General features: G+C 36.3%; 2 protein-coding genes and 1 long non-coding RNA gene across 3 annotated transcripts; 1 reads left to right on the top strand and 2 right to left on the bottom strand.

The window, feature by feature from the left end:
• Positions 1-279: 279 nt before the first annotated feature.
• LOC122419334 (tetraspanin-21-like) lies at positions 280-8,738 on the bottom strand. The gene is made up of 11 exons (XM_043433783.1): positions 8,643-8,738; positions 7,430-7,493; positions 7,258-7,348; positions 6,222-6,393; positions 5,963-6,144; positions 5,419-5,601; positions 5,154-5,330; positions 4,753-5,058; positions 4,537-4,666; positions 2,401-4,437; positions 280-2,317 (listed from the first exon to the last, which is right to left on the bottom strand). Exons 2-9 carry the CDS (start codon positions 7,462-7,464, stop codon positions 4,613-4,615), a joined length of 1,200 nt encoding a protein of 399 aa, XP_043289718.1. The 5' UTR covers positions 7,465-7,493; positions 8,643-8,738; the 3' UTR covers positions 280-2,317; positions 2,401-4,437; positions 4,537-4,612.
• Positions 7,724-16,646, bottom strand: LOC122419333 (phospholipase D2-like). The gene is made up of 14 exons (XM_043433782.1): positions 16,397-16,646; positions 14,755-15,115; positions 14,554-14,674; positions 13,814-14,473; positions 13,199-13,466; positions 11,924-12,086; positions 11,444-11,644; positions 10,643-10,916; positions 10,170-10,393; positions 9,841-10,077; positions 9,523-9,763; positions 8,906-9,235; positions 7,964-8,746; positions 7,724-7,840 (listed from the first exon to the last, which is right to left on the bottom strand). The coding sequence occupies exons 1-13, from the start codon at positions 16,587-16,589 to the stop codon at positions 8,645-8,647; spliced, it is 3,375 nt and encodes a 1,124-aa protein (XP_043289717.1). The 5' UTR covers positions 16,590-16,646; the 3' UTR covers positions 7,724-7,840; positions 7,964-8,644.
• Positions 11,886-13,753, top strand: LOC122419337 (uncharacterized). The gene is made up of 2 exons (XR_006262875.1): positions 11,886-12,092; positions 13,120-13,753. It is a non-coding gene; the product is annotated as an uncharacterized lncRNA (long non-coding RNA).
• Positions 16,647-16,999: the final 353 nt, after the last annotated feature.

Here is a 16,999-nt window from a genome sequence, read left to right as displayed (position 1 = left end):
CGACACCTTCTGACTCAAACAAGCATTCGTGCTTTCTACAAATTTTGAAAGATTCCGCCGTTCGATGGCCAAATTTTCCTCGTTTAATTCGTAAATTCCACATCTTCGGGCAACGTGGACATCTGCGATAGTAACGGGCCAACCAATTGAAAGCGTTTCTAATACGAACCACTTTCCATTTGGTTTTATTGGCATAATAGCTAATTGTACTGTTTCAATAGCTCGAATAGACTTTGACGATTGAAGGGCGCTACATTTATCGCAGCCGGACAGAGCAAAACCAAGTGTCAACCGAACAGCACATTTGAATTTATGGATGGTTCTCGTTGGTTTTTTTCCTTCTTTTTAATCCTAGTTTAAACAGAACTGCTATTCCTATGTTCCACAGTTGTTATACGATCTTAGCATATTCAAATTTCCATTTAAATATACAAATAGCGATAAAGTTGATCGAAATTATGAAAAACATAATTGACCTGTCCAATTCGTATCAAATATGAAAAAAAAACTATTGAAAAGTAATCGAGTAGAATTTGATGATTAAGATGATCGAAATGAAATTGAAAGCATGAGAGACCTCATGCTTTGGAACTCGACGTAGCAATATAGCTAAATTTAGAGTTAGGAATAGTTCGATCGAGTTCGAATAGTGTTTGGTTTTGAAATTTTTAAATGAACGACTTAACAATAATGACGACAAAATTGCTTTTGAAAATCAATTTTATAGAAAATGAAATTCAGCGAATAGCGTTTGCTATGATAAATAATGTAGACGACAATTAATTTTTAGGAAGAGCTTTGTTCGACTGATGCATAACAGATTAGTGAATCTGTGAGAATGTTTGGAGGACAACCTCGAAAATGTAGCCGTGAGGTGAATCTCTCAAAAGTTTCTCAGGCTCAGAGCCATCGGCGAAATTTTGATGTCAAAATAATCCAATATTTGTCTCAACAGAGTCAACATTTTTTTCAAATTTGCTACCCGAGACAGGGACCAACAGGAAAATTTCCAAAAACGCGTTGTTCGGGGAGTCGGTACTAAAACGCCAGATTCTATGACTTAGGAAACATAAAAACTTCATTTAAAAGCCTGCTGTCAGCGCTGTCACCACGTAAAATTACGTCCAATAATTGTGTTCAGTGCTCTGTGTCAGCGCTGCAGAACATGATGACGTCACGAATTTTGTTGTCACTTCCAGTTACAAGTGCTGTCGTGAATGGGTGAAGCAGCTAAAGCACTCGCTGCTCCCACTAATTTTCAGAATGACGGTCATCTCGAAAACAACCTTCGTTTGCTCGATCATTGACAATATTGAGATTTTGTTTTGTTGGAAAGACAAGGATTATTGCCACTCAACATTTCCAATCTAATTTCCATGGCAGTATCCCTAAAAGACGTTGCAACTGCAGTCGTCGATTGCTATTCCAAACAAACGGGAATGGAATGTACAGCAGCTTCGATTTCAAGTGTTTTTCCGTAACGCCACTGTAGCAGATGTTGTTTCCATGCTTGTTGAAACCGATTCTAATAATGACCACCATGACGACGATAACCACGTTGCTGTGGAGAAGAAACCTGGTTACAGTTCAAATAAACGATTGGAAGTACCTCTTCAAACTTTCTGTACAGAATTCTACGTCGTTTGGTTGAAATTTTTAACATCTCACTTCCATTGTGCGAAGACATGCATTGATGAGGAAAGCAGTTTGACATTTATCATCAGTTTCTAGAAATCCAGACAAACAATCAAAGCCGAGAATAATGCATTTAAGATCCAAACAGACGATAGAAACAAAATTTTACTTATAGTGCCGCATTCGGTGTAAGCTTCGACAACTCCGCTACGCTCAGGTAAATTTTCGGGCAAATCTTCAATCGCCTTTTCAACGTTGTAAGTTCCATCTTCCTTGAGCTACTGTTTTTCATCGTCATGCAAATAATAAGATTGTGGAAGATCATTCAGTTTCATTGTCTCCGCGATCTTTCATTATACATGCATGAGTGCACTTTGCCCTCTTATCATTCCATGGGATTCCTGTAAGGTTTCCGCCCTTGATGTCATTTTCCTCGAAACATTTCCACATCCTAGTAACATGTTTTGTTTGTCCCGGCATAATGGGAACCTGAATAAGATCAAAACGTTTTTTCAAAAGCAATCATGAGGAAAAAAAGGGTTTCGTGTTATTTTGCTTATATCCAACCTGATGTCATGACAATGACGAAATAAATTCGTTATTAAATTTACTTATTACAAACTTCTTTGAAAGACACCGGGAACCTTCCTAATCATTTTGCACACATTGTCGATGGACATTGCTAAAATACAAAAGCAACGATAAAATACGGTCTAGATAATTTATGGTAACCGCATTATAACGAATGGTTCGAGCGATGCATACTTTCGTTTCCGCATGCATTGATCGCAGCGACGAACCGTTCACGGTTGGGGATCTCTGAGGGTAAATCACTTACAGCTTTTTCAATGTTAAATGATCCATCTTTTGTGAGCTGTGACAGCGAATCAAACGATTATTCGTCGTTGCACGTCGAAGGTAAAATGGAGTAAAAAAAATTATCAAAGCAAGAGTCAACGATAAAGTTGTCGGAGAGCAGCACATTCATTTGCATCATCTCACCAGTCCATAACTTTTGTACGTGCATGCAAGAATACACATCCGGTTGCGGTGAAATTGGGGAGACCATGGATTAGATCCGCCCTCGGCTTCTTCAGCTTCTTTTCGACATTTTAAGAGTGTTGCTTGGTATTGTTCATCTTCCGGATCTCCGAGAGCCTAAAATGATGAAAAATTGTGTTTAAGAAAAGATTGAGTGGTTCGAGAAAGCTAATATTCCATTACGCATGATGCGAGCCCAACGAGAACAACTAGAGCCACGTTTCGAAACATTTTCGAGCTTTTCGTCGTGCCAATGAAATTCATTTTTTCAGAGCATTCCCTCTTTATATAGGAAACGAGATGCCAACTGTGCCTGGAGATTCCGGAAACATTATCAACCTCGGACCATTAGTGGGAGTTAAATAATACCTAAAAAATGTATAATTTTTTATTGTCCGTGCATACACGAAGATAACACAATGGTGAAGTCAATTTGAATGTCCCAAGTGAGAACCCAAATCGTGCTGTTCTTTGTACATTTGTTTTGTTGAAAATAATTTCTATTTCGTCCGTAATGCGATCTCGAGATTTTTAATTAGTCAGTTACGATTGTTCAACCGGATGTTTTATGGAAACGTGAGGATAAAGCGTAATTTGTAAGAGACTCGAATTTTAAAGATGAGAGACGAAAAATATGGACAAAGTTAGCGTCCAAAATTTAAGGAAAACTTGAACTAAAAATTTTTAATTTTGGAAAATCTTTCGAGTCCACGGATGTTTCATTCATTTTTTCTCCCGATCGTGCGAACTAAGCTGTACGCGTAACGCAAGCAGCTCGGAACACGCGCAGGTTCTAAACCATGGGACTGTCGGCAAGAATTACGGGAAACGCTATAATTTCACATCGTAAGTAGATGACCGAGCACTCTGCAGATTTCCGCATCATATCGAGGTCGCGCAAGTGAGACCCACGCATGGAGCCCGGATGCTGCAAACGGTGCACGCAATGCGCGTATAACCACAGCTATGCACAGCTTTGCGAATAGTTTTTGCTCGTATGAATGCTCACATAAGCGAACCCGTGCAACCCCGTGGCCACGCGTTTCTCTACGAACCCTCTGACACGAATTGCTCTCGTCTATTCATCCGTTTGAAAACGGTATATTGACAAAAGGAAAATGCGTCGATCGAGAAATGTGTGTTCGTTTTTCAATCGTGCGTCACGAAAATTACAAAATCTTGATACATTCGTCATCCTTGTAGTATTTTGATCATACCAAAATCTTATTATTCATGTCCTATCAATCGATTCAATTTTGAAACAAACGGAACAGCCTGATGCTTCTCGATTGTCTTTCGAGTTCCTCGCTGGTTCAATTAAGTTTTTGGCGAAAAAATAGAGTTTATTCAGAACAGAGCGTCTGAGTATGGAGGAACAAGCCACAAGTTAACCAAATATAAGAAATGCCTTCGTTGAGGACTATCAAAGAGGACGAGAGAGATGATTGGAAGCTATACTGAGATTGGGATATGCCAATTTGGATGAACTATTTGTACTGGCAGATAGGATTTCAAAGCAAAGTAACAACTATTAAACTGATTGAAGTACACTTCAGAGGATAAATTATAAACGGGTTGGATGTGTTACGAAAAGATTTTGAATGAATAGCATGGATAATCAGGTACAGAACAGGCCATGCTGGCAGTGTAAGCTCCAGAGGGTTCATCAATCTTGTCCATCGAATGGGTTTGGAATCGATATTTGAAGTTATTGAAATACCGATGCGAAGTTTCTTTCGTTGCTGTTTCAAAAGTTGATAACTGAAAATATTAATTTTTAGTTTTATTGTTCCAGCTTCTACCATTGCAAGTTATTATCAGCTTATCTCATCAATTAAATGGAAAAAGAACGAAACTTACACAATTTTTCTGTCAACCCTTTAATCGTATAGTATCACAGATGTACATCGAATCCACAAGTTTTTTCAGGGCTGTACTAAATATCGATTTGCACGATGGAAAGTATCGCGGCGGTGAAGGTTGAGAGGAACTGAAATGCAAAACCCAAAAAAATCAACGCCTCACGAAATCGTCTACAATGCAAACGAACGTAGAAAAATTTTGAATTTTCCTCACCAAGAGTAGCGCAGGTGTGAAGTGTATGATTTTCAATAAATTGCTCATGTACTGAATCTCTCGGTTCACCAGCCCGAAACAACCAGCGCTATAGACTTTTGATGGCAACGGCAGAACAGCACAAGTTACATAATCGAATTTGGGATTCTGGTTGAATTTTTCGGAAGATAGTACCTCGTCAATGTCTTTGTTGCAGCATGATACTGGTAAACTGCAAACATACATGCCCAATAGATAATCTAAATTCCTCTTGTACCGAGGTCTAATGCACCAATTCATGTGCCCATCGACGCCACAGCATTTAAACTGAAAATGTTTCAAATAGAGATAGCAAACGTTGAAAGTATTTTTAAAACATCCGTGATTGTCGTTTGTCCATGAAATAGCTACAGAAGCGATACCGTTTTCTGGATTGTATCCCAGCCAGCTCTTGTCTGCGTTGACATTTCTGTTTTCGTTAACATACTCGCTATCATATTTCGTCGAACGTTGCTCTGTACATTAGAGTGAATCTTGTATTGGTATGTGCCAAGGATAATTATGATTCCAATAAGGTGCAGAGAGCAGGCGATAAAATTCTGAAAAGTGAGAATGAAAATTTTTTTATTTGATTTTAACGTGTTCAAAAATGTCTTGAGAAAATCATTGTTCATGTAATGTTCATACTTTTTTCCATGATTTACGGTAAGCCAGCCAGAATCCAGTTAATGACAAGACTATCAGAATAACTGCGTCAATGTACAAGGTTATCGCATATGCAACGTAATACCAATAATTAACAACGAGTAAAACAGTGTCTTCCGATATTGACAGAATTATTGCTGCTCCTACATGGACAAATCCTACAGCCTGATGAACAGATATTCGCAAAAATTATTAGATCTTATATTTAAAAAAAAAAAGTGTTATTTAACTAAAGCTTTATGAAAATATGAACTCCGATACCGGGCTGGGTCAAAACAGTTTCATGTAAACAATGTTACTTTCATGAATAGTATTTTACAATTGTAGTATCACCACTAAATTCTTCATACCAGTTCATGAAAATTCTATTTTGCACTCAGTTTTTGAATGACAAAGTGAAATCCATGTGAATTGAATAAAAAAAACTGGTTAACTATGCTAGTTTTTTCGACATGGTTTCGGAAATGGTTTTGGAGCAAGTCAATATTCTCATGAATAAGATAAGAACAAAAAGAATCTTACTCACCAACATTATACAATTGAGAATGATAAAAATGAGCTCGAAATTGAAGTAAATTTTTGCACGACGGAGCATCATCCATTTCACAATTCTTTCACGAGTCTTATCATCAGATTCAATGTTTTGATTTTCCACCTTAAGATCGGGTGTCAATACTGTTGTACTCCTTGACCATGGTGTTTGTACAACTGGTTATAAAAAATAAGTGATTGTAAATACCGCTTATGAACAGTTTGTTCCTTATTAAAAATCGAGGAAAACTTGCTGGCTGGAAGTGCAGTCGATTGGGTCTTCCGGACAGAATTGTTCACATCCTCCCAGTCAAGAATCAGCTCATTCTTCGACAATGAACGATGCGGAGACAGGTGTCTGCTTGTCGGAGATTTGTGACGGAATTTCGATGACCCTTGGCCACTCAAAGATGGAGGAATATTTGACTGATGGAGTATTATAATTAAGAATTTCTATGAAATGTAAATTTGGAATATTCCACCAATCACTCAACATGTTTTGAAAAATCCCAAATTATTGTGACTAAATATGAGCTTACAAAAAAATTTCATTTTAATTGAAATTTCACGAGATTATATTCATTTTCACTTTATTTTCAACACGCTAAACCATTTTTTATGCTCTCAAGCAATTGAAGAAATGCATGGATGAACGCACGGTCTAGTCATCCGGTTACCGTATATATTCAACCATTAAGCTATTTGTCCGGATTATATATTGTTGAGAATTTTTATCGTGTGTACTTTCGTCAAGTAGTTAACAATTATTACGAATATTTGCCGTTATAGTTGACAATTTATATGATTATTTGTTCCTCTATAGTCTGCATCATAATTCCGTACGATTATATTCATTTGGTTAGTCTGGTTACATTATTTTCTGTTTTTGCATTAAATTCATTTGGACAAATAAATGTGTTATTCGTCTGGTTTATGGTATATATAATGCTGTTTTGGTAACAATGATTGGAAGTAATGTGACGTTTCCATAACAAATTTCCGGACAATCTAACATAACCTTTTGTACTTTGTACGTACGGTTTCCACTGAATCTGAATGTTTAGTGCAGGCATCGATGAATTACTGTTGCTAGCACTGAATCTTCGCGGTTGGAAAGAAATTGATCTTACTGTTTTGTTAAAAAGTTCAAATGTCTTTGTACATATTTTTATTATAGATACATCGTCGTCGAGGGAGAAAAATAATGAAATTCATTCAATATTAAGATAATAAATTGAGTCCCAATTCAGTCTCAGTGTGCTTTGAATCGCGCGAGAAATGAAGACTTACCGATGTTTTCGTAATTCTGGGCGACCTCGAAATTGGAGATTTTGGGTAGACGGGTCCTCCAGTGTTCACGTCCAAGTCGTCCTTGAAGAGCCTTATAAACACAAATTTTCGGATGAAATAAACTTTTATTCAAATGAAAGTGACCTATTGAGAAATAAAAAATGCTACCAACACTCGTTTCTGTGATGACGTCGTATTTTCGGACATCTCGTTCGTTTGAAAAATTGTTCAAGAATCTGAAAGTGAAAGGGGAGAGTATAACGACCGTTTAAGTTCTCGAAGCTAAGAAGAAAAAAAAGAGGCTCAAAGTAGCAAAAAGTAGTAAAACATCAAAACATTTGTGTGTGTGTATGTGCGTGTGGGGTTGGTGTGGGGGTAAAAACAAACTAAAAGCGATGCTCTGCGATCGCTCGAGCTTCACGCTTTGGCCACTGTGTTTCCGGGACTTTCTTACCAAAGGAACGTCTTCCAGTTTCCAGAAGGATGTAGGAGTCTTTTAATTATTACTGATTCGTTCGATGGAATAACAGGCTCCGTCGTCAAGTTTCTTATGTCTCTTCCTGATATCGTTACTCTCGCTCGTCTGATGTAAGTATCAAAAGTGAAGTTTCCGAAACATCAATTTCGTCATAAAAATTCGATATGTTACGCAAATTCAATTTCTTATGAATAGTGATAAAAATCAAAATTTTATTTATTCATTCACCTTACAAAACAAATGTTCTTATTTTTGTTATGCGCTCTGTATCTGACATACACTATACTAGACTCGCAACGACGAACGAATCATCATGCAGTGACGACATGCTTGACGCAAACACTGTGCATTATCGCTACTGTGTTTATATTCGAACAATGAAGCTTTTTTTTTAGTATTTGTCCACGAACGCTGATTACTGGACGTTTCTCCAGGCAATTGTCAATTTGGCAAATGATATCGCTTATTTTTTAAATTGAAAGATCACAATTTGAATTATTTTCAAATTCTTGATTATACCTCTCTGAATGAAAATGAGAAATAGAAAACCTTTAGAGAAGCTGTTCGAAGTTATCGTGTAAAACGTGAAATTTTTCACTGCTTTTCTGTGAAACACGTGAAACGTCTTTCGATGAGTTTTAATGTCTCAATACAGAACGGTTGATCTTTCTGATATTTGTTTTTTGAATCTTTAAAACTTTAAACAATTCAGTTGAAAGTCGCCTCTACAAAGTCACTATATTACCACACAGTGTAGGCTTTAAAAACTATCATTATCTATACACATAAAATATAAAATGCATGATAAAAATGCAATAACATTTGTGCACTTAACGATTCGATAGTAATCGTTAAGTGCACAAATTATTGTTATTATTGCCACAAAGATAATATAAATTTTTACTACTTTTAAACCCAGAGAGATGTGGGTAAAATTCCTTCGACAGATGTTGTGGCTGGTGTTAGAGTCTCGTAGGCTAAGAAATTCAGAGGCAAGTCGACGAGATGACCCTGTTGGACAGAATAAATCATAGAATTCAATTAACGAAATCGCTATTAGTTTTCTGCCCGTCACGAAATGAAGATATTGTCATTTGTAGAGACAGTTATTTTTTCAATTGTCAGTTATTTGAAAACTTTGGGATTTGATGAACTTCACGGATTACTTACTTTTACGTTTGCTAGTAACTTTTGAGCCAAAACAATATTGGATTGACTTAATGGTGTTTCTTTCTGATAAAGTTTCAGTGCAGCGAAATTCGCCACTTTGTTCGAAGGGATACATTGGAAAACTTGCTCAAATGTTTCTGTATTTTTTTTGCTTCGAGCTTGCCAAACGTCGTGATAAAAGCTCTTGTCTGTAATGTTATTCAGCTCTATTTCTTCGTCAGACTCCAACAGACCAAGATGTTCTCGGAAAAGATGTTTGCGTAGAGAACCAGCAAATTTCCCACATTGCAGAGTTACGCCACCAATGTTGTTTTCAGTGAATTCTTCATCCTGTTGAAGTATCGTTTAGCAATTTATTAATATAGCAGATATCAGAATTGTGAAGTTCAAATCTGAGTCTCCTTTAAGGAGTAAAATGTATACCTCTTTTAAAAGTTTTTTTTTCATACGATCCGATTTTTTCGTTTTTGTATCCACGATATGCAAAAATCTAATGAATAATCCAATGATGTATCATCATTGTGTTTCTTATACCAAATTTTTTTTAGTCTTTCTTCATTAAAAAATCCGTAAAAAACGTCGAATATATAAGAATGTTTTTATTCATTTACACGTACGTGTATAATTGCGGCAATTTCACTGTCTCTCGTCGCAATCAAACTTCTGTCGTTGATATTAGCAGATCCACAAATGACAGTATCATCATCGACGATCATTAATTTACTATGAACATAAATGAGCTCAGTGACCATTGTACAATTGAGAAGTGAATGAGTCCTCAGACCGTGGAATGTAATGTATTCGCTTGGATCTGCAATTCCGGAAGCTCTCAATTGTTCGATGATAGAATCTTTGCCTCTGTGGTTTGCATGAGGGTAAGAACAAAATTAGTGATTTTCTCCTTTGAATTATAAGACAAGACTTTAATCATGTACCTTGATATTGATGCATAATTCCAATGGGTTATCGTGTGGAGGTAAGCCCCACTATCCTCCCCGACTTGTCCTTCGAAACCTGGTAGCAATGGCAATACAACAAAAACTCGGAAAATCGCCTTTTCTTTAACGGCTCGAAGTATTCGTTTCAAAAGAGTATCCGCAATTCGATTTTGCACTGAAGTATGATCCGTCGTAGCGAGACTTATGAAAAACTGATTTTCTATGTAGATATATCTATGCAACAAATTCACAGGGTTTTAGAATTTTTAAGATGTTACGAATAGTGTTGATGTTATTAATTACTCGCATTTCGTAATTCTAATTACCGTTTCGCATTCGTTATCGCATCGATATAAGCTTCGTGAATGCTCTGTTCCTTAGTCTCCGGTTCCAGAAATCCAGCGGACCAGGAACTAACGGATCTTAGTACTTGACACCGAATTTGATGAACAGCTGGATGGTTTACAACGTTTGAATGAATTTTAAAATTTTTGTACGATTTTGGTAATAGAAATGGGTACATCGGATTAAGTTTATAAGGCTTATTCATCTGAAAAAAAATGGAATACTTATTAAACTCAATTTATTCCCATTTTCCACAAAATGGGAAATGACAGCTCTCATAACAGTTCACGAAATTGTATTTCGATGAATTATTTTATTCTAATTTGTCTGAATATTAGACAAAATTTTTATATCCTCATATTTGGTGCAATGTGAATTTTCCAATAATCTTACTGACATGTCATTCGACTAAATATTTGTAGAGAGAAATTGGCAGTTCATCCTCTTTGTATACCTTAATCGCATTCCAACGTTGTATAAAGTGTCGAGCAACGTCTCTTGCTGCACAATTTTGTACCATTATGCCGATATCGTGCCAAGGCATTCGAGGAGTTGTGTTACGGTCCACCAAATCCTGATAAGGGTGCTCGAGATCTTCGAAATTCTTGACTATAGAATTGGTGTAATCTTTGCCTAGCCAGAGTCTCGTATCACCGGTCGAAGAATGACTGGCATGAAAATCCGCATTGCTCGTGCCCTCAGTATCGTCAGAATTTTGTACAAACACACTGTAATATGCAAATTAAAAAAGAATATTATATTCAATAAAAAACAAATTACCAGATTTTTCGAGGAACAAGGAATCTATAGAGTGATCGAAATAGTAAACGCATTATAGAGAAAATAAACTCAAAATCTTCACAATGCAGAATGAAGAAAAGTAGGGTATCGACACCGATCGTTCGGCTGTAGAGTGCTAGCAAGAGAAATTTGTCAAAATGGAGACAAAATTAACGAAAACCTTCGCTTATCATGATCTTGATAGATTATATTCGATCGATTTTTACTAACTTTAATAAGGTTTCATAGTTGCGAATATTTTTTTCTGTGAATCGTGTCAGTTTTTCATAACACTGAGATCAAAAGTTTTAGAAGCCAACTGTAACTTGTGATTTCGTTTGTCAATTTGTATAATTTTTAGCTGCATTTTTAACTCTCTGCTAATTCGGTGTACGGACCCCATAATTGGATTACATGAAAGATTGAATTTCCGACCAGAATGTGATTACCAAACGATAAATGATTTAAATATTACTGATCAACTTCATGGTTGCCGGCCTCTTCCTCGTTGCGTTCATTTGCACTGTGAACCTCGTTCATTCTCTCTTTTCTTTTTATCGTCATGCAACTCTTGACTCCAGCAACATTGTCGAGAGCCTTGGTAAAGAAGTTTTTCCATTGGAATTCCGAAGAATCACTTTCGGGTATTTTCGTGAATGGTTCTTCATTATTGTGTCTGCAATGAAAGTTTCAATTTTTTGAGAGCTCATCAGTAATATGGAAAGAATACAGAAGTTTTCTTTATCGATTAACTAATATTGTAATATCGTAACGCGCAGCCTCAGTCTGGTTATTTTTTTCCCTCAAAACAGAATTTTGATCGAAAACATTTTGTGATCATCATTCACATCAATGAAACATATTTTATTAACTCGTTGGTTTGATTTCATGATTACGAAATGAAATAAAAGCTCGAATAATCATAGAGAAGTTCAGTGTGCTTTTGTGTACTTACGTATTGAATAAAAATTTTGTTGTCGATAGAGCAACTTCGTTCGTCTTAGCAGCTAAAGTTCGCAAAACGTGCTTGTGGATTTCCATATTCGATGTTCGTCCGGAACTGGTGGTTATTTCATTCCCTGTCCGGGGAGTGTAGATGCAGGCATGAGAAGTATTTCCTGAGGGTAAAAAAAAATTTAGTTCTCGTTAACTTATCCTTAGTGTAATTTTTTATCTACTTCAACTGAGAAATAGAATAGAAATAAAGAAAACAAAAATAGAAAGAAGAAAAAGAAAAAACGGGAAATTGCGATTTAAATTCATGTTCATTTTGCTCCACTTATTTCAGGCGAATTGATAAAATGTTGAAAAAAATTCAAACCTGTGTAAATTATGAATAATAATTGGAAGATTCATTGTTGGATATTCGAAGGATATTTACTGCAGTAAAATAATGCAACCTTCAATATTTAATAGTAAAACGCAAAATATTGACTAACGCATTAAGGCCTTATTACACTTGCAGCAAAAACGTGATTTTCTCGATTTTTTTTGACAAGAAAATAAATGCTTATTGAAAAACTGTGAACGACATTAATCAGTACTTATGTTCATGAACTTGTACAATTTTTTTCTATCAAAAAATTTTTAAATAGCGAAACTCCAGCTGTATTCCAATGGCACCTTTTTTGAGCATCAGTTGCACTGGACACGATAACTAAAAAACTATTAATCCGATCCATACGAAATTTATACCACTTATTGATTAAAATAATAGCTTGGGCCTGGACGAAGGATTCGTAAAAATTTTGATTAAAAAAAATGACGACAGTTTTAACAAAAAAATCATTTTTTGAGGTGATAAATTTTCGGTTTTTTGTTACAATTTTTTTTCTCCAACAAAATATGGAATTCTTCGTTCAAGCTCTAGTTATTATTATAATAAATAAGAGGTATAAATTTCATATGGATCGGATTAATAGTTTTCTAGTAATCGTGTCCACCGAAAAGGTATTTTTCAGAAAAGACAATTCTGAGATAATCGCGTTTAAAGATTCAAGATTAGACCGCGCGCACCGGGCGCTCGATTGAAATACTCATAGCAATGAATCTAATGCTCCGATCTTTATGGAATTTGGTGAGAATATTCTTCAGACATTGTACTTGAAGAATATGTAATAAAAAAATTTTCGATTTTTCCGCCCATCACAGGTGTATATAAGGCCTTAAAATTCGCTTTATCTGTGACCCAGACTCAAAAGCGAAAGTGAGAGAGAAAGAAACGAGTTACCGAGGTCAGTTAATTGGTGCTTGTGATTATCCCAACGCCCGTAGCAAAGATCGAGTCCACCAAGAAATGCGATTGTTTGGTCTACGACGACGATTTTCTCGTGATGAGCCCATAGAAGAACACCGTCTCGCATAGGATTTGGGTGCCGAAGTACTTTTATATTCTTCGAACCGCTTTCAAGGAGTTTCTGCTTGCTGTAGGAACTGTCCAACTGTAGGACGCGTTTGACATCGTGATAAAGCATTACGAATACTTTGACTCCATTTAACTGGAATGACGGAAAATAAATCTATTAATTTCAGTTATTCACGTAAAAAAATATTTATGACATTTTCTCTTATACCGATTCAAACCTAATTGATCCAAAGCAACAGCAAATGCAAAAGACATCAACGGATCAATAAAATATTGCATGCTCGATGAGATGACTGCTTCGTCAAAATGATGATTCGATCAGAATGTGTGAAAAATACATTTTCAAAATATATATATCAGCAAATGAAGTTCGGCGAAGTGAATATTTTCAATAAATGGCTTATTCAATGATAAGAAAAAGGAACATTGAAATTATTGTGGCAATTAATGAATTCATCAAAACTGGTAGAAAATTCTCACCGCTTTACGTTGAAGTATTTTATCTAGACGCCAATAATCATTGTGATTAGCAGGTCTCTTCAAGTGAATCTCAGGCGAGAGCCACCAATCAGCAATGAAGATTTCTTGACTAGCGTTTTCAAGAGCGTCCGCAACAGCAGTCATGTAATCAGAGCCATCGACGTACCAAGCAGCTGGTGTTTGCGGTCTGTAGGGAGCGAATGATTTGTGAGGATTCTCTTGGATAAATTGTTTTCCCTCAGTATTGGCGACATTCTGCAAGAATTCGAGCCATTCCTTTGTCTTCCTTCGTGACCGACATTTTAAAACTATATGTCTGCTTAAATTCATGATTTGCAAGACATTCTTCAATCCCGTCGAGTACATTCCTGAGCTGACTTCAAAACCGCTGTCCATCAGGATGACAGTTTGGATCGTTCCATCCTTCGGGTTGATATACACCACAAATGTGTCTTTGACAACTAGATGTCTCGCATGCCAGGTACCCCATACAGATGTGCAAAAAACATTACATCGGAAGCATCCTATAAGTTTCCACAAATTCCAAAAGCAACAGGTCGCTTGAGTGCCTGACCCAGTGCGTTTCAGAACTAATCCTTCTCTTCCTTTTCCTCCAAGATCGTCGATGAACGATAAACGTGACAATTCCATGAATTTAATCTGTAATTCATACTTTTGTTAATTAATACGAATGGAATCACAGAATAATAATGGAGTAGGCAGACTAATTGAATATTTACTGTTTCTGGATGACACTTGTAGATCTCAATTTTTAATAAATTCCCAAGATAATTCTCAAGCATTTCCATTCTTTGGGGTAATCGTTCGTTTGCCACGAGACTCTCTGGTCTGTTGGGGAATCTAAAAGACAGATTAGTTTCTTCGATTGTCAAGATGGTACAGCTAGTGTATTATACAGGGGAAACTAACTCATCGTTTACCTGGGAAGAGCCCCTCTGTTCCGTCGCTTCTCTTGATCATCTCCAAGATTTTTCAAACTATTTCTATGTTTTCTGTGATTTCTTGTCGGAAATGGAATATTCAAACTTGCCCTGAATATCTTTAATTGGTTATGAAGATGCTGAATGTCGCTGTATCTTTTCTTAGCGGTCCAAACAAAAGAGCCATGTTTGAACTCTATTGTGTATAAATTTGGATTCAATGGATGCGTTGTAACACTGCGCTCGCTATCTATTATCTTTACAGTTATATCTTCACCGGGAATGAATGTTGCGCAGCTTCGACTGTCAAACTTTACAGACAGTGAATATATTCCTGTGAACGGTATAATCCTCGGTTGTTCTGTGTTGAAAACAGAAATTCCATATGATAAAATCCCATATGATACAGGATAAAAAGTATTTAAAAAACCGTTTAATGGCTGTGATTCCCGTACAGCTGGGTGGGTGTGTGTAAGAGAAAAAGTTCGGGTGCAGGTTTACAGTTTTCATCATCGATACTTCAAATTTTGTGACAAAAGAAAGTGAAGACTTATTTTTCCATGCAAGGAATACGATTTGTAACTATTATTGTCTTTAATCATTCAAATACTTTGGTAGTAATACGTAGCAGACTTGTGAGTAAACTGAGCCGTACTACCTCAAGCTTTCCAAAACAGTTGGATGTGAGCTAATTGAAAGGTAAAAAGAATCGAATTGGTATTCCCATTATTTCTAGTAACTATTTTCGGCTGTACCTCCTAAAGCCTAAAACCGAATTTTGCGATGAAATTTGGCATACACTTTCTATTTAGCAATACAAGACTCTCCTTAAAAGGATTTTTGGCGACTCGCAATATTTACTGAGACATTGAATGTTAAACTTGCTTTTTAAACACGAGTGAGTATATCTGTATCGATCGTCTCGCTCGGCCAGTATCCCCACTGTGCTAGTGGTGGATTTTTAGATTATGACTTAGGAGTTGGAGTTTGAATTTTATAGAGTTCAATCTTAAAAATTATGGCATCGTTCAAATCGGGTATTTTCTGGATTTTCAGGAAAAAACACCAAGATTTGGTTACAGCAAGGTTTGAATTTTATGTACGATCCAAATCTTATTGTAACCAAACTCGGTTTTTTTCCTTTGAAAAAATCTACTTTGAGAAAAACTTAAATGAAATAATAAGATACTTCAGTCACATAGTATAAAATTCAAACGTTTTGCCAGAGGTTTTGCTGTATCCAAAACCTTTTCCTTTAAAATTCGTCTCCCCGGCGCGAAGCGCCCCATTAACAGTATAACATTTGAATAAATGTTTTATTTTTTAAATAATTTTAATAACAACAATCGAGAGATTACTTGGAAAGAGGAGACGTGGCATGTAAAGAGTGGGGATAGCAACACGTAAGTTGTAGGGGTAAACTGAAGTGCCTGTGAAAGCAGCAATAGCGCGTGGCCAGAGATATATAAAGGTATATAAGAGCGTGTTTCAATTATTCAGAAAAAATTTAATATTTTGGAAAATATTGCGAGTCGCCAATAATCCTTTTAAGGGGACTCTTGTATTGTTAAATAGAAGGTTTGTGCCAAATTTCATCGCAAAATTCGGTTTTGGGCTTCCGGAAATTTATCCAAAATCATACCTGTGTCATTAGATTGAACCCTTTGACAATTTCCTTGAATATTATCACTGGACTCCCCATTTTCATGGTTTTCCAAGCAGTCAGACACAGCAAGAGCATCGTCAAATTCTGAATCAGAAGTATTTAGACTCTCTTCTATGACATCTTGATTTGAAATGTTCAGTTGGCTTATTGAGTTGTCATTAGGCATCATGGATTTTTCACGATCACAAAATTCACGATATTGCTATGTAGGACGGATTAAGGAACAAGACACCACAGATGAATACTCAGTCGCAGACTGCACTGACCAAATGGGAAAAATAGTTGAAAAAACTGTAAACCGAATAGCTTGAAGTCTGATTCGCGCCAGTATTTACGTCATCAACATATAACAGGACATATATTTGGGGGGAATACGAAATTATACGTAAACTGGTTTCGAAACGATATTCTGCCTAAAAGATTTCGTAGAAAATGTGTCAAGGGAAACTCGTACAGGATTAGCATGGGAATTACTGTGCAAAATATAATATATTCTGATTGAGCATAGTTTTGTGGTACCAGTATATTCTCAAACTGGAGAAAGTTGCGTTTCAGATAATACATTTGAGGTATGTAAAG

This window comes from Venturia canescens, chromosome 1 (genome assembly GCF_019457755.1).
Source record: "Venturia canescens isolate UGA chromosome 1, ASM1945775v1, whole genome shotgun sequence".
Classification (NCBI taxonomy): Eukaryota; Metazoa; Arthropoda; class Insecta; order Hymenoptera; family Ichneumonidae; genus Venturia; species Venturia canescens.
The sequence above is the reverse complement of the archived record's forward strand: the minus strand, read 5'-3'. Positions and strand labels throughout refer to the sequence as shown.

Coding starts and splice junctions, on each gene's coding strand:
- LOC122419334 (XM_043433783.1), bottom strand. CDS start 7,464: ATGTCCGAAAATACGACGTCATCACAGAAACGAGT. Junction 7,349..7,429: donor ACGTCATCACAGAAACGAGT/GTTGGTAGCATT, acceptor TGTGTTTATAAG/GCTCTTCAAGGACGACTTGG. Junction 5,331..5,418: donor ACCGTAAATCATGGAAAAAA/GTATGAACATTA, acceptor CTCACTTTTCAG/AATTTTATCGCCTGCTCTCT.
- LOC122419333 (XM_043433782.1), bottom strand. CDS start 16,589: ATGATGCCTAATGACAACTCAATAAGCCAACTGAACATTTCAAATCAA. Junction 15,116..16,396: donor GGTTCAATCTAATGACACAG/GTATGATTTTGG, acceptor TTTTCAACACAG/AACAACCGAGGATTATACCG. Junction 11,645..11,923: donor ACAAAATTTTTATTCAATAC/GTAAGTACACAA, acceptor CTTTCATTGCAG/ACACAATAATGAAGAACCAT.